This window comes from Hippopotamus amphibius, chromosome 6, assembly GCF_030028045.1.
Source record: "Hippopotamus amphibius kiboko isolate mHipAmp2 chromosome 6, mHipAmp2.hap2, whole genome shotgun sequence".
NCBI classification, from domain to species: Eukaryota; Metazoa; Chordata; class Mammalia; order Artiodactyla; family Hippopotamidae; genus Hippopotamus; species Hippopotamus amphibius.
This window is the reverse complement of record NC_080191.1, coordinates 147,704,398-147,724,869: the sequence shown is the minus strand read 5'-3', so window position 1 is coordinate 147,724,869 and position 20,472 is coordinate 147,704,398. Positions and strand designations below refer to the sequence as shown.

The 20,472-nt window shown below is 37.4% G+C and overlaps 1 protein-coding gene across 6 annotated transcripts in view; it reads left to right on the top strand.

The window, feature by feature from the left end:
- The window catches only part of TNIK (TRAF2 and NCK interacting kinase), a 385,050-nt gene that overhangs the window by 247,836 nt on the left and 116,742 nt on the right, over nucleotides 1–20,472 (top strand). For all 6 annotated transcript variants that reach the window (XM_057738433.1, XM_057738432.1, XM_057738430.1 and 3 more), the window contains exons 5-7: nucleotides 13,467–13,577; nucleotides 17,033–17,123; nucleotides 19,358–19,488. In XM_057738433.1, the coding sequence (XP_057594416.1) occupies nucleotides 13,467–13,577; nucleotides 17,033–17,123; nucleotides 19,358–19,488 (333 nt within the window). The remainder of the gene's footprint in view (nucleotides 1–13,466; nucleotides 13,578–17,032; nucleotides 17,124–19,357; nucleotides 19,489–20,472) is intronic.

Genomic DNA, 20,472 nt, shown 5'->3' with positions numbered 1-20,472 from the left:
TATTATTATCTTCATTTTTTTGGATGACAAAACTAAGGTTCACAGAGAAGTAAACTCGTGTCCTTTTTTTGCTTAAACATCTTTGCTTCAGTCAGTTTCACCACAAGCAGTTTCGCTGCACAACTAATTGGCCATAAGACAATTTTGCTGTAAAAGATGAAATAATATAAAATAAAGGACAAAATGAAACATGAAAAACTAATAACAATTTTTAAAAGATTTTATTGTGAAAAATGAAAATTCAAAAAATATTTGAATTCATTTAAAATGTGTGTGGATCTACAGTTATAGCTGTATTCAGGTATATTTTAGAGAAAGCGGATATTGTATTTGGGTATATTTTAGACTTTTTTAATGTCTGTTATTAAAGATTCAGGATCTAATATTGAGTGTAATATACAAAATACAAAAAAGATAATAAACAAAGTACAAGTAAAAATGCAAATAGTTAATTTAAGATGAGAAGGAATTTAGTAGCCTTTAGAGATGAAGAGTTTTTATAAATCAACAAGGAAATATGTGAAACGATTAATAGAAAGATTGAGTTAAGACAAGGCAGCAATTAACAAAGTGAGAAATATCAAATTACCAATAAAGATGTTTTTAAAGTGTAATCTTGCTGACAATATAAATGCAAAAGAAAATAAGAATTAGATACCACTTCTTATCCAGTAGATTGGCAAAGATTTTTTTTAATTATGTACTCAGAATGGACATTCACGCCCCCTGCTTGTAGAAATGAATGTTGGTACAACTTAACGCAAGGACAGTTGGAATACACACACACACACACACACACACACACACCTATATCTGTATCTATATCTGTATTTAATCTCCCAAAGAAAATGTCTTACTTTTGACCTAGTATTTTCACATACAGGAATGTATCCTAAATAAATATTTGGGTAACTACATAAAAATACATATAGATGCTAACTAATAGGGAATCACTTATGAAGTAAATCCATTAAGGGACAATATTCAGCCAGTTAAAATGATGTAGTTCTGTGTTTACAAATGGATAAACATGAATAATTATAGTAAGGGTTTTTTAAAGCCTTTTTAGAGGCTATGATTAGATATAGTACATTTTCATTTTTGTCAAAAAAAGAAAGAAAAAGGATAAAATATATATACATATATTAACATGATGGAGATGTCTAGAATAATGGACACCAATAATGTTGAATATATTTGTTTCTGGGCAGTAATTTTAGGAATTTAATTTTGGAAATTAAATTTTTCATGTCTTTTTTAATTGCTTCTCATTGTGCTGTCCTTGCTCCTCACACAGGCAGGTTCTGAGGACAAGGAATGTGTTTTTCGCATCTCAGTGTCTTCCTCAACACTAGGAAGGGGCTGGGCATGTGATGCTGACAAAATAGTTGTTTCGTGAATGAAAGTGATATTATGGTACAAACTTTGTTGTTATTTTTATTATTGTTACTATTATTGTTGGTTCAAATCGATCATTGCTACACGTACTTTTGAGAGTTCAGTTTCCCTGTGGCCTGCAGGTTCAGCAGGATAGGATGAGATGGCTCAAGTTTGAATATCTCTGTGTCCCCAAAGGACTTCTACATTGCCAGGAATCTAGCATTTTAGCAGTGACCCCTGCCTAGCCATAAGCTGCAGCAAATGATAAGAGGAGAATGATAGCTATTCCGATACTATCTGCAGAAGCATTTTTTGGTTTGGTCAGAGCTATGGGTCCAGATTAAAAGAAAGCATTAATACAGCTTTGGGATCACCTCCAGCTTATCACCTGAGGCAGTATGACTATTTCCAGAGGGGCCATACCTAACTATTAATATTCTTCCTTTTGTGAGATGGGCCAGACAGGATAGTTTTCCATTTAGGCTGAACTATTAAAATTTGGGTGTATATATATATATATTACAAATCATTGGTTGAGGAAGGAGAGGAGTGGTCAAGCAGGGCTTGACATGTTTTCACCTCTTTCCTAATGCTGAGATTTTTTAGGCTGGAAAGAAAATTAGCTTCATTTATTTTACTGGATCCCAGTGAAGCTAATTGTCTTTCTCAGAGCCTCTGAGCTCATTAATGGATGGACACAGGACAAGAATGTGGACATCTTGAAATGTGACAGTTTAGCTTGGCCTAAAGTTCTGTGAAAGGCACTGGAAGTTGGTTGGGTTTTTTTTGGGTTTTTTGGTGGGGGGAGAGGCGGGGGGAGTGTTTTGTTTTTAAATGAGCAAAATCTGCAGTGTGTTTCCAGATTGGCACTAGGAGAAAGCAGCAAGCCTGTTTGCGTCTGCACAGCACAAACAGGAGGTTTCATGCTCTGGAAATGGGTCGCTGCCCACCAGTTCTCACCCTGCCCATGGCTCCTCCCACGGAGGTGGCTGTGGCTGCCGGGAACCAGGAGCCTGCATGAGTATGTCTTCATTTATTCATCAACTAATTCATCCAACAAACACATATCAAGCACTTGCTAGGCACACGACACCCTTGCAGACACTTACATCAATAGTGAACAACACTGATGAAAGCCCCTACTTGCATGCAGCTTACATTCTTGCTACAGACCACAAACAATAAACATAATAAGTCAGAGAGCATGCTGGAAGCGTAGAAGTGCCTGGAAGAGCAGGGAAAGGCTAATGAGGATGCAGGTAGGGGCTGCAGTGACCCAGGGAAGGCCTTTTTGTAGATAACTTGAGCCAGGGCATTCCAGACCTGGTGAATAACAATGAGGCCAGTGTGACTGGAGGATGTGGGAGATGAGACCTGGGGCCAGATCAGGACGGGCCTTACAGGATACTGGCAGGATGTCAGCTTTTACTCTGAGTGAGCTAGGGGCCACTGGGAGGGTTTGAAGATGGAGGGATGAAATCTGACCCATAGAGTGAAGGGGTCCCTCTGGTTGCTGGGTTGAGACTAAACCAGATGGGGGCCAGAGTAGAAGCAGGAAGACCAGTGAGGAGACTGTTTTAGCAAGCTGATCCCCTTCCTGAAGTTCACAAAGGGGCGTCTGCAAGTTGTGGTCACTTTCAAACCCGGGCCACGTGGGGAGGAACCCTGCCTTCACATTCCATTTTCCCCACCTGCAATCAAATGCTGGTGGCAAAATGCAACAGTTACAGGCCCCACATTCTGCTTGGAAGACAGAGGGCCTCCCTTTTGTCAGATGTGTGCCCAAGCAGAGGACTGTCCTGACTGTCCCCACTAGAAATGGTCTATTAGCTTCTGTGTCACTGGGGATAAAAATACAAAGCTGTGAAATGCCTCATGGGTATGAAAGCACCATTTCTTTGTCTAGCTGTTTGTCTTCTATCTGATGAAAAACTGAGGAGGAACTTAGAAAAATAAAGGCCGAACAGAAACATAATAGTTGATAAATTAACACCAGAGCACAATATTGGTGGGAACTTGGTTATAGAATATAATACTGTGGACTTGTTCCAAGGCGTCTGCCTCACTAAATTTGGGCCATTCTGGGTTAATAACAATGGCAAGTTGTATTTATCACCTACTTACCATGTGCCAAGTAGTGTATTTGTTTGCACTGTCATATTATTTCATTAGATTTTCACAATCACTCTGCAGAGTAGATATTTTCATTATCCCCACTTTACAGATGAGGAAATTAGGCTCAGAGAAGCTAAGAAGTTTGCCCAACGTCTCACAGTGGGTGATGAAGCCAGTGTATTAGCCAACCCCAAACTGCCTGATGTTAGAATCAAGCCCCTGAACCCTACACTCTTCTCCTTTTAGCCGTGAAAAAAGAGTTCAAAGCTTGGTGTTCCAAATAGGACTGAAGCTTTGTGTTTAAACAAATTATTTTAAGTTCACCATTCAACTTCATTTGTCAGTTTCCCCAACTTTCATAGAGCAAAATCTGTTAGCTGCTATGAAGGTAGTATTTCTTAAGTCTGAGAAATACACTTTTAAAAGCGCATTCAACCTTTTGGGAGTGTTTTAACAAATAATTGGAAAGCTCACAGCAGGCTTTTTGGACTAATGGCATTCTGTTAGGATTACATTTATATAAAAATATTATCATGGATTTTCTAGAGACAGAGTCTGTAGCAACCAAGAGCAGCACTCTCTAACATTTATTCCCAGTTTTCAGACAACGGCAACTGTTCCCCAGGTATTTCTTTTGCTGTGGCTGGAGGACAGAGGTTGGCACATAGGCCACCAGCCAATATATGTGCTGTTTCAGGTGTCTGATTGAATTATAATCTTTGTGAATTCTATCAGTCTTGTCGTAGAGATAAACTCTTGTTTAGTACCAGCTCTTTGTGGAAATACAACTACTTCTGATAATGGCCAAGTAATTCTCCCTTATCAACTGCTCAGGGCCTGATCCGGAAATCAAAAAAGGGAGCTCTTTCAATAAAGATTCCAATCTCTCAGAAACAAGTGGAGCCCTAACACACAACATTGCCATCTCATCCCGCTGCAACTCAGCAAAGAGAGGCTCTCCACTTTGCTGCGTGCCATTCAGACACTGTGGGTGAGAAGGCCCGTCTATTAAATGGGCTCATTTCCTAAAGTTAGAAAGCAAAACCACACATACTTTGCTGTCTCTTTTGATACCATCACAACAATCACGGGACTAGAATATCTTATAAAAGGAAATAAATTTCTGATTAGCTTCCAAAATATAGGTTGGTCAAGTGAGATAGCAGATTATTGTAATGACATGACTCATTGAGCCATTCATTAGACTGTATCCATGAAGACCTGCAAGCTAAGAGTTAAGAAATTATACTGTATGCATTTTAGGGGCAAACTTTCCAACAGTTGGCTGAAACCTGGCCTGGAATCCAGAGACCTGGATTCTCAACTTGGCAGAGGCAGCATCACTGTCATTTGTTTTCTTTCTTATAAAAAAATGATAACTTTGGATTAGGTCTGAGTTTTCAAACTGGCAACCCAGAGGCTAATTGCTGCCCAGGTAAATGTGTGGTTCACGTAATGTGGTGGTGCTTTAATGATGCCAACGTTAGAAAAAATACAGCAGTTCCACACAAAAGTGTGAATTCCTTGAAAGGTTTTGAAAAATCAGAAGATCTGGAACTCTTGGGCCTGAAATCCTGAATAGCAGCAGCATGTTAGAGCAGGAGTCTAGCCGTCCAGAGGGCACACACCCACTCCACTTGCATGAGAGACCGGTCGCGGCCCACTGTCTTCCACGCAGGCTTCACTTCGTGCACTGACATTACTTGTCTGTGCCCCGTGTAAGATCATCTGGGAGTGAGATACTGAGATGAACCAAGATGTCATTCAGTCACCAATGAGGGATCCTTTCTAGAATCCCCAGTGATGTTGGCCACAGCCCCTGAAATCCAAGTTTCTTATAGTTTGGATTTACATTGCTGTAGCATCTTGGTTTGGCAAAAAGCAGGCCTACTAACATTTTTGGTTGTTTTAGGATTGAAATGTAAAGTGCTACAGGTAGTACCATTAAAAATCCAGCCACCTGTATATGATTCTTCTGAAGAGTTTATTGAAATTTGCTCTTTTCTTAATTCTGTGAATCAGAAATGAAGCTTTCATGGGGGGGAGGGGGTTAATACTTATTTGATAATTTTATTACTAAAGAATTCCCTTCCTTCATATATACAGCCTAGGTCACTTGTCTGGAGAAGTGATTGAATCTTACTATTTGTGAGTAGAAATTTTTAAAGGCTGAATTTGGTAATACAGACAAGTGCCTGAAATAGGAGGAGGAGGGATTGGAAACCGTCTCCCAGTCTTGGAGCTGCCCTGTTGCATGACCTGTAGAGACTTAATGTAAGTTACTTAGGTACAAACACAGAGCCAGAGCTACACCTCATTTAACACTTTGCAACTGGGCTTGAGTTCAGCTTTAATGCAGCCATTTTTATGAATTAACAGGTGATTCTGCGACAAGAACGTGAAAATGATTTCTTCTTTTATCCCGATGAATTTCATTTGAACTGTGCTTAAACTGCTTTTCGCCTTAGCAAAAGGAAGAGCTTCTGTATGCCTGCAGTTACTCGGCTAATGGTCTATACAACCCTCTGGTTCCTATTCTAGATTAATTTTGAGCCAGAGTCAATAGTCCTGTTTATGTTGCACTTTTCAAAATTCTCAACTACCAGGTTTCGTAGTCCTAAGTCCTCTAAGACCAGTGTGGTTTTTTCGTTTCCTGTTTTTGGCTTTTCTGAAAACTCACTCCCCTATCCCTACCCCAAATCCTTCTATCTGAGTATAACATTCTAAGAGGCAGAGTTGTAAGGTTACCGTAGCCTTTAAGGTTGATTTCTATGATTGAGTCTGTGACTCAAATGGACATATGATGATTTACCACTAACAGGAAATACCCCCCCAGAAGATCTTGCATGCACACTGAGAAATTTGAGCACCAGGTACCAAATCCAAGATGCAGCTAACTTCTCTTTCCTTGAATGCTGCTATGCTGGTTCTGAGATGGCTTTCCCCTTAGACATGGGCAACTACAGAAGCATTTCTAGCTGCCCTTTGGGCAGACTTCATGTTGCTAAAAATACTGGCTGGCTCACTAGATTCAAACTGTGATGGTCATTCTCAAGATATAAAGTTGTTCATATCCAGAAACTTTATTGACAGAACCTGAGACTTCACATCCATGGTGCTCATCTTTTTTATCTTTGGAAGACTTCGAATTTGTGGCTATAAGCATTCCCTTTTCAAGTCCAAAAATATAATTCAGAAGCCAAAGGAGTTTTTGTTTCCCCAGATACACGCTAGTTTAAAAATGAATGCAAAAACCTGTTTAGGTTGCTTTTCCAAATTTGAAATTCCCAACAGTTTTGCTTTACCTTTGCATCAGTTGATTGAAATGATAAATGTATACCCACCAGTTTTTGTACTTCCATACACACATTTTCTGTTGTGCGACTTAAACTACCTTTGGCAAATGAAGCAGCATTCTGTAACGAAGTACTGAGTTTGGGTTTTGTTTACACCTTCATAAATCATGCAGATGGTATCTACGGCTATTCCCAGCTACACATGATAAAAATATCCTGTGCCTTGCTGATGTTTCTGGACCTTCAAGGTCAATAGGCTGATCCTTTACAGACTTGCGAATTCTTGGAAGTTTATCTTTCCTCTCCTTTTCTTAGACTGCCGCTGAAATTGCTCGGTGCAGACTTCTTTCATTTTAGGTCGACCTTTGTCCTCCTGCTCCCTCCTCTTCCTCTCCCCTGTCTCCCACCCCTCCTTTTACTATAAAAAGAGAAGGAATCTGTTAGTAGTCATTTTTCTTGTGGGTGACTGACTAGTGACATTATGGGGGGGGGGAGTATGTTCTTGTCAAGATATTCTAGGTTCGTCCTGCAGTTTTAAAATACCTTAAAGCTTTGTTTCTTATTACAGGAACTTAAAACCAATTAACTAGCAAGTGAGTGAATACTATAGGGACCCCAGAAATCATCCTAAGCCTCTTAGGCTGACTCTGAGAATAAACCTTTTTAAATTCTTTCAGAGGTGACTGGGGTTGGAAAAGGCAAGTTAGAAGTGACCACATCTGCCAATTCCTAAACCCATACCTCTCCTACTTAGGGGGTGACCTCAGGGAGAACTCAGATAGTGCTTCTGGGACTCCTTCTGGGGTCAGCTGAGGCCACAGACTTTCTTTCTTTCTTTTTTTTTAATTAATTTTTGTTGGAATATAATTGCTTTACAATGTTGTGTTAGTTTCTGTTGTACAGTGAAGTGAATCACCTATACATAAACATATATCCCCTCTTTTTTGGATTTCCTTCCCATTTAGTTCACTACAAAGTACTGAGTCGAGTTCCCTGTGCTATAGAGTGGGTTCTCATTAGTTATCTATTTTATACATAGTAGTGTATATATGTCAATCCCAATCTCCAAATCAAAGACCCTTTTCTTAAATACCGTCCTGAAGGAGGGTGAAAGCACAGGAAGGCATAAGTACCCCTTCACCCCACAACCTCTAAGAGAAAACATCCTGCTCGTCAGATGAAAATATGTGATAAACAACCATGCAAATTGTGAAATATGTTAGAACTCTTTGTTTTTAAAAATTAACCACTTTAATTTAGAGAGAAAAAACTACGCACGTTCAACAATCCAAGTAACCTAGGGAAAAATAATTGGGTTGCACTGCACACTGTGCTGCTTTCTAAATATCTCCTCCTTGACACGGTTCTAGGTCCAGCCCAGGCCCAGCCCCCATCGCACCTGCGTGCAGCTCTGTCCTCACCTTCAACTTAACCTTCCTCCTTTCTTCCCAGGTGACATGCGTGTGTATTTTCATGTTCTGACCCAGTTATGTCGGTGATACTGAGTGAGATTTTCAAATGTAAGATTCTTTTTAAGCCTCTTCCACTGTCTTCCAGCCTTCCAAATAAAAAGATGCGGTGTCCTGGGATGCACCACTGTGTCTTCTTGCTGTGTTACACAAGCTTGAAAAAAAGACATGCGTCCTTGGTACTCTTTCATTAATAGAAGTTTTAGAAACACATATGCCCAGTGCCCTTTATAGATGCCCTTTCAGCCGTCTCCTCACCATCCAAGTGAAGTGGACCTTGGGGAGCTATTAATGCTATCTTCCAAGTCGGAGATTTTTTTTTTTATAAATGCAAACAGACCAAAGAATGGATAAGTAATAGAGTTTGAGAATTCTGGCTACCAGAAGCTTTACATTCTGTAAGACACAATGTTCACATTAAACATATAAGGCTGATGCTTTTAATTTGTTTTAATAGCGATGGTGGCAGGGTGCTGAGCCCAGTGTGGTTAGGGAACATGCCCAAGGTCATATAGCTAGTGATGCTTTCAACCCTGTTCTCGTTACTTAATGAGTATATATACAATGGATAAGGCTACAGACCATAACTAAGCTTCATTTCCAAATAAATAAAGAAAAGGGAATTGAGGGGAAAGAGAATTAATGAAACAATAAGTGCAAATCACTCAGCCCAGTGCCTGGCACATGGCAAATTCTCAGTAAATGTTAGTGTGGTTGCCCCAGTGTCAACTCTTTGAGGACTTTCTTTCAGGGAGAATATTAATGATGCATTATTTCTTGCTTGTGAAATGTGAAGTTATTGACACATCGCTGCTGGGCCTGGCATGTTGAGCCCTGTTTCTGTTTATGAATGTGATGAGGTTACTTGTGGTGAGGGAGGGTCCCTGCTGTGTGGTGGCAGTAATTATGAGTGTTGCTGTGAGGCTGCAGGAACCGATTGCTAGCAAATGCTGGTTTCTTTCTTTCTTTTTCTTTAAAAAAAATCCCATTACATAATTTAACAATCATTTTGTTCCATAGTGAGATGAAAAGAACTTAGCAGCCTTCAGCTGGAGTTGAATGGAGAAGCAAATTATAGAAATCACTGACATTAGTGCCTGGCTAGAGCAGGATTGTTTCCTACCGAATATTTGAAAGTATTTTGGCCAATCTAATTTCGAAAGACTGGAGTCACTGGGCTTCCACTGCTTGCCTTGGGGACTATAATTACATGGCCTAATAGAGCTCAATGGTGGAACATTTTCTCCAGCTGACACAGGAGCAGTGGATGCACTTGTAGGAGGTCTGGTCTCTGTGTTTCTCAAAATGGGATTTGAAGAAGGACACAAACATGTTTTGCTCACTTGAGAAAATGTTCTTTTCTTTCTACCCAAGGATGTTTGTTTGGTCCACCCTGCTGTTATTGAACCACGATTTACATAAATGGGATTTTCTTTAACTTTGTATTTGTAGAGAATCCCCAAAATACACAGAAGTAGACATAGACAGCACAGTGCAATGTGCCCAAAACTAGCCCCAGTAGTTATCAGCCAGTAGTCAATCCTGCCCCATTTGCACACCCATCTACTTCCTCTTTTCTATTATTTTGAAACAAATCTCATCATCTTAAAAAAAAATTCTGGTTAAATACACATAGCATGAAATATACCATTTTAATAATTTTAAAGTATATAGTTTAGTGGGATTAAGTGCACAATGTTGTGGAGCTATCACCTCTGTCAAGTTGCAGAACTTTTTTGTCACCCCAGAAGGAAACTCTGTACCCATTAAGCTGCAGCTCCCATTCTTCCTCCCCCTAGTGCCTGGCAACCGTGAATCTACTTTCTCTCTCTGTGGATTTGCCTATTCTGGATATTTCATATAAATGGATTCATATAATATATAGCCTTTTTTCTCTGGCTTCTTTCAATTGGCATAATGTTTTCAAGATTCATCTATGTTGATCATGCGTCAGTACTTCATTCCTTTTCATAGCTGAATAGTACTCTATTTTATGGATATACCACATTTTATTTCTTCATCTAATGATGGACAGTTTGATTATTTCCACTTTTTATTTGAACAGTGCTGCTTTGAACATTCATATGCAAGTTTTTGTTTAAACATCTGTTTTCAATTCTTTTGGGTATATACCTAGAAGTGGAATTGCTAGGTCATATGGTATTTCCATGTTTTAACTTATTGAGGAACCATCAAAATGTTTGGCGCAGTTTACATTCCCTCTGGTGATGTATGAGGGTACCAATTTCTCCACATCCTTGCCAATACATTATTTTCTGCTGTTCTTTCTTTTTCTTAATTATAGCCATCCTGGAGAGTGTGAAGTGGTATCTCATTCTGGTTTTGACTTGAATTTTCCTAATGACTATTGATGTTGAGCATCTTTTCATGTGATTGTTAGTCATTTGTATATCTTCTTTGGAGAAATGCCTATTCAGGTGTTTTGCCTATTTTTAAATTGTGTTATTTGTATTTTTGTTGTTGAGTTGTTAGAGTTCTTTATACAATTTGGATACTAGACCCCTGTTAGATATGTGATTTGCAGATATTTTTTCTATTCTGTGGGTTTTCATTTCACTCTCTTGATAGTGTTCTTTGATGAACAAAATTTTTAATGTTGATGAAATCCAATTTTTGTCTTTCTTTTGTTGTTTGTGCTTTTGGTGTCATAGTTAAGAAACTATTGCCAAGTCCAAGATCGTGGAAATTTACCCCATGCTCTCTCCTAAGAGTTTCACAGTTCTAGCTCTTATGTTTAGGTCTTTGATCCATTTTGAGATTTTTTTGGTATGTGGTGTGAGGTAAGGGTTCAACATCATTCTTTTACACGTGAATATCTAGTTGACTCAGCACTATTTGTAGAAGAGACTATCATCATGTCATTTTATCTGTAGTGCTTCAGTATGTTTCTCTAATATATAAGACCATTTCTTCACATAACCACAGTACTATTATCACACTTTAAAAATGTCAACCACATTTCCTTAGTGTAAGCAAATATCTAGACTGTAGATTGTCTCAAAAATTTTAACAGCTTTAAAAAAAAATCAGTATTCAGATAGGCTGCATCCATTGCAATTTGTTGGTATATCTCTTTTTATTTATTTATTTATTTATTTATTTATTTATTTATTTATTTACTTTGAGTATAGTTGATTTACAATGTTGTGTTAGTTTCAGGTGTATAGCAAAATGGGTATATCTTTTTAAATATTTAAAAATCTACAGATTTCCCCTCCATCTCTTTTTTTCCTTCTTGACATGTATTTGTTGAAGCAATTGGGCCATGTTCCTCAGTCCTCTGAATTTCCTGTAAATTGGTAACTGGAAGTAGAGGCTTGATCAGATTTAGTTTGGGGATTTTTGTTTTGTTTTGTTTTTTGTTTTTGGCAAGACTACTCCTTAGGTGATATTGTGTTACTCTAATCAAGAGGCAAATCATAACTGGTTATTTCTTTCTTTTTTTTTTTAATGTTAGCAGCCATTGATGACCAGTGCCTAAATCCACTAGTTTATTAGAGCTTGTGAAATAATGATATTATAATTCTTTTATGTCTTATTCACTTATTAGATGGAATATTTTGTTTTGTGAAGAGAAGCTTTACCTCTTTTATTATTTAATCACCCTGTGGTAAAAATTGTATAAGAAAGGCAATGTAAATTCTTTTTTTTTTATACCAATTTGCAGCAGTGTAAATTCTTGATTCTTTTCCTTTATTTACCAGTCTCAAAATAAGAAGTTGGTTCTTCATTTTCTTCAAACAGTGCCAATTATACTCTTTTTAAGGGGTGTCTTTATTAATGCATTTAGTTCAGCATATTTAATGTGTTTCAAGATATTGTAGTCTTTATTCTTACTGATGCTCAAATGAACCCATCTTTGGCCAGTGAGACCTCTTAAAGTTGACTCCTCAGTCCTTTCTAATATAATATTATGGTCTTTGATAGCTTCCTGACTCTCATATATGGTAATTTTACAACTCTTACTGGGTTGGAACATGGTCTATTTTGGCACTTTCAAATTTCCCTACAAAAGCTTCTGATTGGTCCCAACTGACACTCTGGAGAAGATTGGAGGATTTCATTACCCTTTGTAAAATCATAAGAAGATAAATAAGAACAGACATTAGAATCTCATTCAGGAAACTCATTTCATGAGTTTTTATTGAGTTTCAACTAGACATACAGAAGAAAAAAAAGGGAACATTATTTCTGCCCAAAGATTTTACAGCCTAGTGGGGTATCTTTTAGGACCTGGTGACATGGTGCTGATGTTAGGAATGTACATTTGGACAAAGCCAAAACCATCAGTGTGATTTCATTATGGCTCCATTTTAGTTCTGTTTCTAGTGTCAAGTCAGAGATTGATTGCTAGTCATTCTAAATTCTTTTCATATACTTATTTTTAAAAAGTACCTAATAAGGTGACTCTTGTTGAAGGCTTTTGGAAGAAGAGGGAGAATGTATGGAGATGGATGTGTTTTTCCAAACCTAGAAAATGAATGTAAAAGCAGATGGATTGCTTTTCCTCTTCTAGTCTCTACTGCTCCATTAAGGGAGATGTTTATTTTCTGCCTATTTTATAAAGTTGCTGAGTACTGTAATGAGTTTATATTTATAGAGAACTTGGAGCTTTTGGATGAAAGGTGCTAAATTAGGGCTTATTGTTTATTGAATTTATTTGATATGTCCAGCCTCCTGGAAACATTTGCTGAAGTTAATTAAAAGCAGAGAGTCCTCACTCTGACAGTTTACAGTGCCGCTTACAAGCCAATAACATAAACAGTGTACACTTCTATTGTTCTGGCTTGGGATTGCATAGATTACCACAGCTCTTTCAGACAGGGGAATGATCCTACTTTTGTAGGAAAGATGAGTTTGACTGCTGGATGAAAACACAGGGATATTCTCAACTACATCTGAATCACCTAGCTGCCCTCATTTAAAACAGACACTTAGAACAGGGAGGTTTTCCTCACTTTCCAGCTGTAATTTTCAGTTTGGAAAATTAAAAAGAATCTTTCCTTTCTATCATTTTGGGAAGAAATTAAGATAAAAATTCATGTTTTATATATGGTTTTATGATCATTTTTTCTTTGTAGGAATGGTATTCCAAAGCAATCAACTGGGACACCTTATGCTTTCTTAACAGAGTGGAAGCCATAAAGTGTAATTATAATAATGGTATGTTTGCTTCCTTCACCAGCTGGTGATGGAGTTTTGTGGCGCTGGCTCTGTCACCGACTTGATCAAGAACACGAAAGGTAACACGTTGAAGGAGGAGTGGATCGCGTACATCTGCAGGGAGATCTTACGAGTAAGTGACAACATGGGATACCTTGAGAGGTGTTGAACTTTGCACTTGACCTTCCACTGATTCGTGAACATGTTGGAAACCTTAGAGCTGTATGCTAACAGCAATGGTTGCAGTGGTGTGTGTTGTGGTCCTCTGTAATGAAAGCGAGAACCTTTCTGAATATGTGTGTGCACTCTCATTTGGAGGGTTAATTGGGTGATTTCCCTTAATCGGGGATTCATTTCCTATGGGACTTCCAATTGGAAATCTGAGTTTATATCACAGAGATAGTGTCCCCCTTAGGAAATGGGTTGTTTAGGGATATTTTGATCACTCGTTTGAGTTTTCCACCTGTGAAAGTTTATAACTAATTTAAGGCTTGTGTGACTTTAGCCATTTTAGTTCATATAACCTCGTTTAACTGATTTTACCTTAAAAAAACTCTTTGAGACAATATCTAAAATCAGTCAAAACAGTTAGACAAGAACGTGCACATTTGCCCAGTTTTGCCCACAAATCCCCAAATCAGACAATCTGGACAATGGTGTCATATTTGCTGAGTTCAGTTCAGGGAGAAGAAGGTAATTGGTCATATTTTAGTTTGTTTGGTTTAGTTTAATTATCTGTTGTTACTAATGAGGAAGCTATTATATGTCCACTGAGCATTCTTACCAGATCTGCTTGGCAGTTATTTATTTATTTATTTATTTATTTATTTATTTATTTATTAGCTCTGCCTTCTTAATGTAAGAGAACAAAAGGTAGAACAGTTTGCATGATGTGTCCAAGATATACTTTTGAGAGACCGATTATGTGCTGGGGAAGGAAGGAAGCAAGGGAGAGAGGAAAGAAAGAAGGAAGGAGGGAAGAAAGGGTGGAAGGCAGCATTAAAAATTATGTTTATTCATTTAATTCAAACCACATTAGGTAAAAAACAAATAGAAAATGAAATTTTAAAATGATAACATTCAAAAAATCACATACTTAAATATAAGTGTACAGAAAGATGTGATTTCTTCAGTGGAAACTGCAAAGTATTACAGACAAATTAAAGAAGACCTTAATAAATGGAGATATATATATATATATATATGCTATTTCATGAATTAGAATGCTCAATATTGTAATGATGTTATTTCTCCCCAGTTGGATCCTTGATATCATTAAAGTGCCTATCAAAATCCCTCTAGGTACATTTGTGGATCTTGACAAGCTGATTTTTAAAACATTGTATGGAAATACAAAAGGCTAAGAATAGCCAAGGCAATTTTGAGGAACAAAGCTGAAGAATTTATGCTGTCAGTTATCAAGACTGATTACAAAGCTGCTAAGTATTTAAAACAGAGTAGTATTGTCACAAGAATAGACAACGGCCAGAGAAACAGAATGGAGAGTCCATGAACAGACCCACTTCATATGGACACCTGATTGATGACAAAAGCAGGGCTGCAGTGTGTAGGGAAAGGGTGTTCTTATCAGTAAACAGTGCTTGATCGATTGAATATCCATATGAAAACATGAAGCATACACCTGCTTTGTATAATATTTAAAAATTAATTCCAGGTGGATTATGGATATAAATATGAAAGAAATAAAAAAATAAAGCTCTTAAGAGAAAATATAGAATAATACTTCTATGGTTTGGAGTAGGCAAAAAGATTTCTCAAAGAGAGCACAAAACAAAATTTGAGGGAAAAACAAGGAGGCATGGTTGCTGATCCCCTTCAAATCTGCCATTTATCTCCAAGTATGGATGTACCGTTGTGTAAAGTTAGTTTCGGTTTCTGATGTAGAACTGTAGTCATTCAGGAAAGCATGACAGATTATTTAGTCGTCCAGGCCACCCCATGGGTGTCAAGAATCTACTGAGGCCCCAGGTCTGGTTCTGCCCACTCTGGCTTTCTGCACTCCTGGGTCACCCCACAGGGCATCAGTCACGGGATCTCCACGGCTCTGAAAGCAGCAGGGAGGTTTCTGGTTTTAAAATGTGTGAAAACATGGTTTTCTTCCTTCTTCCAGCGTGTTCTCCCAAATGATACTGGTATTTGAGATATAGTGACTCATTGGAAGGGACATTTCATCACCCAAAGGTCCCTCGCCACAAGAAGTTTCAGAGATAGCCCTCCATTCATTGCATGATCTGATTAAACACAACCTTTGGCTTACTTACGTCCTCTGGTATCTGCTTCCAACCACTTTGGTGGTAAAAGAGGAAAATGGATCTTCAGTCCCTCTTTTAAGGATTCATGGAGTGTTAATATGCTATGAAAACTATACATTTTAATCTATTTGATGCCTACCGCAAGCCAAATTGACTAGATAAAAAGGGTAATTTTTTAAGACCCAAACTCGAGCCTCAGACTGTCCTGGCTCATGGTTGATGTGTCCTGACATTCCTACACACAGATCTGCACCTTTGGGGGCATTTATATGCATTTGTATTCTCATGCTGAATTTTCTCAACAAAAGGGGATCCCGATACCCAGTGTTTTTGTTTTTTGTTTTTTGTTTTCCTTTTTGCTTCAACTTCATCTTTCATACCGTGGTTTTGTTACTGTGGAGAAAAAAATTAAAAGTACAGAAAATCATAAATAAAAAACAGCACCTGGGTATCCAACCTCAAATTAGCAAGCGTTATCATATAATTTGCTTCGGTACTCCAATTTTAGATTCTTTTAGGTTACAGTTTATCTGAGAAGCACGAGACCACCTTAGAGCAAGTCAGTAGTTTTTAGAACCCACACGACAAAAAAAAAAACCCCAAATCAGAGTAATTCATGGAGCAGTGGAACACAATCAGGTTGAGATGTCCCTGAATAATTATTTCACATAATGAGCACAAAGTCATAAATATAAAGCACTGAATATGACAGTGTTGGACATTAACAAAGGAAATAGAAATTGCTGTTTTCCTTTTTTAATGTGAGACTGGCTAAAGCCAGTGGGAAGTTTCTTGACTGGTCTGAGTAGTATTTTATTGTGCTTAATTAAAATTGTGTAATAGAGGGTAACTTTTAACTTTTAAATTCCAAAATTGCACACAAAAAGTAGGGGCTTCAGTTAAATCAGTTTTCAGCACAGACTCTGTAGGTGTTCCTGTTACCAACTGGCACATATAGGTGGTCCTCACTTTTCACAGTACTGTTAACTGAAACATGCGCACGTTGAAACCGTATTGTAGCTTGTGTGGTTCCTTGTTACCCGAGATCAAAGATGATGTGCAAGTGTTTCATTTAACACAGTACCATGCACTGCAAGGACCACTTGTGTATTTCAGTTTATAGTGATGAATTGGCTGCAGTTTAGAGCAAACGAACATTGTGCTCCCTTTAGAATTATGGCCAGATGAAAGGTATAAATAAAATAATGAAAGTATCTCTGGGTGAGTTTAAATTTTTTGGATCGTTAACATCCAAAATAGTTTTTTGCATCTGGATTTATATCCCTATTAACCCTTCTCAACTCCGTCACTCCAGGGGCTGAGTCACCTGCACCAGCATAAAGTGATTCATCGAGATATTAAAGGGCAAAATGTCTTGCTGACTGAAAATGCAGAAGTTAAACTAGGTAAGAACAGAATCCACTGAGCCTAGGAATTGCTGGAATTGATAGGATTGTTTCAGCTGTTTGTTTGTTGTTTTTTAAATAATGAGTATAAATTTGTCACTGTGGATTTGGAGGTCCTTGTGCCTAGAATGGAAAGGAAAGTGTTTATTTGTCTATTTAAAAAACATTTTCTAAAAGCACTTTGAGGAGTGAACTGGTATACAATATGGTAAGCAGAACTATGTGCTTAATCAATGTGTAGAAATAATTGAGTTTGTTTTTTAAGCAAAGACCCTTTAGATTAGAAGTGACTGACCTTGAAGTGCTTTCTATATCTTACAGTTTGCTGATACTGTTCCTGCTATGACAGAACAATAATGACTTATTTTTTAATTGAAAATATGTTTTGTTATATTTACATCGATTTCGTTATTACCTAGAGCCCTTATCCAAAATGGATACTCAATATTCTACTTTACACGCATACTGATTATCGCACTTCCATCTGCCAGAGTTATCAGTTAGGGAATCCTTTTCTCTAGTCCATTAGAGCCCTTCCCTCAATAAATCTGGGATTTTCCAGATAAGATAGAGAATTCCCACATACATTTGACTGTTTGATGTATATGAGTAAGAGCATACATTAACAAATACCCTATAGGATATGCAATACGTCTTCTAGAAAAGAATCACTGTCCATATGATTGTCTATTTTCAAAGAGATTTAAATATCTCCTATGTTTATATCCCAAACATTTGCTCTTGCCTTTTTGTCAAAACATACAATTTCCATTTTTTTCTTAGTTAGCATTTGGGGCCAAACTTTCATCTTATGAATATTCCCTTTTAAAACAAGAGCATAAGCATACATTAGGTCGGGAAAGCAGTTATATATGTACTGACTACATAAGCTATCCTCAGAATATTCACTCATCACTAATTAAGAGTTACTTGTTGAGAGAATATTATATGCCAAGTCCTGTGAGAAACTCAATGTGAATCTCATCATCCTCATTTTATGGATTAAGAAAATGAAACTCAAAGAGGTTGATCTAGTAACCCTAGGTTGCATCACTAATAAGTGTTAGAGATGAGATGCAAATTTAGGCAGTCTGACTCCAGAAACTTAGCTGTTAATCACTTTCTTTGCATTCTCTAAATACTATCCTCTATGGCCCAAGCTTGCCTTTGATTTAACACCTATTTTTGGTCCCCCATGGAGCCCTGATGAAACCAGATATAACCCTTTGTGCTTTTCTCATTGGTACATTTTACCCATTTATACATGCAGTTTAAAAATATGCATTCATTAGAGATTATCATACTAGCTGAAGTTAAGTCAAACACAAATATCATATATCATTTATATGTGGAATCTTAAAAACATGATACAAGTGAACTTATCTTTAAAACAGAAACAGACTCACAGACATAGAAAACAAACTTATGGTTATCAAAGAGGAAAGGTCGGGGGGGAGGGATAAATTAGGAGGTTGGGATTAACATATACACACTACTATATATAAAATAGATAATCAACAAGGACCTACTGTATAGCACAGGGAACTCTACTCAATGCTCTGTAATAACCTATATGGGAAAAGAATCTGAAAAAGAATAGATATATGTATATGTATAACTGAATCACTTTGCTGTACACCTGAAACTAACACAACATTGTAAATCAACTATACTCCAATATAAAGTAAAAAAATTTTTTAAATACATAGTCACAATAGTGAAAAGGAAGAAGCAACCCGAGTGCCCATCAGCAGATGAAAGGACAAACAAAAGGTGGCAGATACAATGGAATATTATTCCATCTTAAAAAAGAAAGAAATTCTGATACATGCTGCAACATGGGTTAACCTTGAGGACATTATGTTAAGTGAGATAAGCTAGTCTCCAAGAGACTAATACTGTATAATTCTACTTATAGGATGTATCTACAGTAGACAGATTGATAGAAACATAAAGTAGAATGGTGCTTTCGAGGGGCCCTGGGGGGAGAGGAGAAAGAGGACTTTATAATGGTTCAGTTGAGGAAGATGAAAAAATTCTGGAGTTGGATGTAGTTATGGTTGCACAACAATGTGAATGTACTTAATACCACAAAACTGTCCACTATAAAGTGGTTAAAGTGGTAATTTTATGTTCTGAATATTTTACCACAGTAAAAAAAAAATACACATTCATTTTATCACCGTGTAAGACCTTAGATCATAGACTTTATTGATGTGTCTTCCCTTAACTAGTGGACTTTGGAGTCAGTGCCCAGCTTGATCGAACGGTGGGCAGGAGGAATACTTTCATCGGGACGCCCTACTGGATGGCGCCAGAAGTTATTGCCTGTGACGAAAACCCAGATGCCACATACGATTTCAAGGTATGACGTCTTACTTTTTCATGCCTAACGTCTCACCCTGAGAATGGTAGAGAATTCTCTCATGGCTTTGGGCTTGTGGTTTATATATTCCAAATGGAAAACTAAAAAACGTAACTTGAGTTTAAAACTATAAGATGTCCAAGTGAGAATCTTCGTGATGAACTCACCCATCATGTCTGATTGCCTATTTGTAAACAATGTTTGAATCGTTTTCTGTATTCTTTTGAACATCTCTTGCCTCTTATTAGAAAACAGATTTCTATTTTGGTTATAGTTTAGATTTTTGGCAAAGTGTGATATATTCTGAGAGCTTTTCATGTTAAAAGAAACCAAGATATGAGTTTGTTTTGGAGGGGGGGTCATCTTTTTCTGATTAAAAAATAATCATATTGACTAATTTCTGCATGGCTCAAAGTTTAATTATGAGTTTCTTTTCAATGAGAGAGAACCAAATGGGATGTTGGTAGCAACTCTATGGTGTTTTTATAGCCTGTTGCATTGTTTCATAGAAATTTGATTTGTGCCTTGATACTTTGCATCATAAACTGGAAATTTGCTAATAAATTCAAAAAATGTTTAAATAGAGAGATGGAAGTTGTCCCAGTCTCCAAGAAGCCCTCCTCTTCTTCACTCTGCTAGGCAGTAATCAAACATAATTTGTGTTCACTGTCCCATCAATAGCTACAACGTCAGGCAGCGTGGTTATGAACTATGGCTGAAAGTCCAGACCTTAAGACTGGAGGCAAATGGGATGTAGGAATCGTGGGTTTTCAGATTGTACAGTAGACAAAGGACAACCTTGGGAAAAACCTGATAGTACCTAGACTAGTTTCATATGTGAATGGACCATTTTTTAAATTATTTGAGGTAACACTGGTTTATAACATTATATAAGTTTCATGTATACAACATTATAATTCAACTTCTGTATACACTACAGCATGCTCACCACCAAAAGTCTTGTTTCTATCAGTCACTATACAA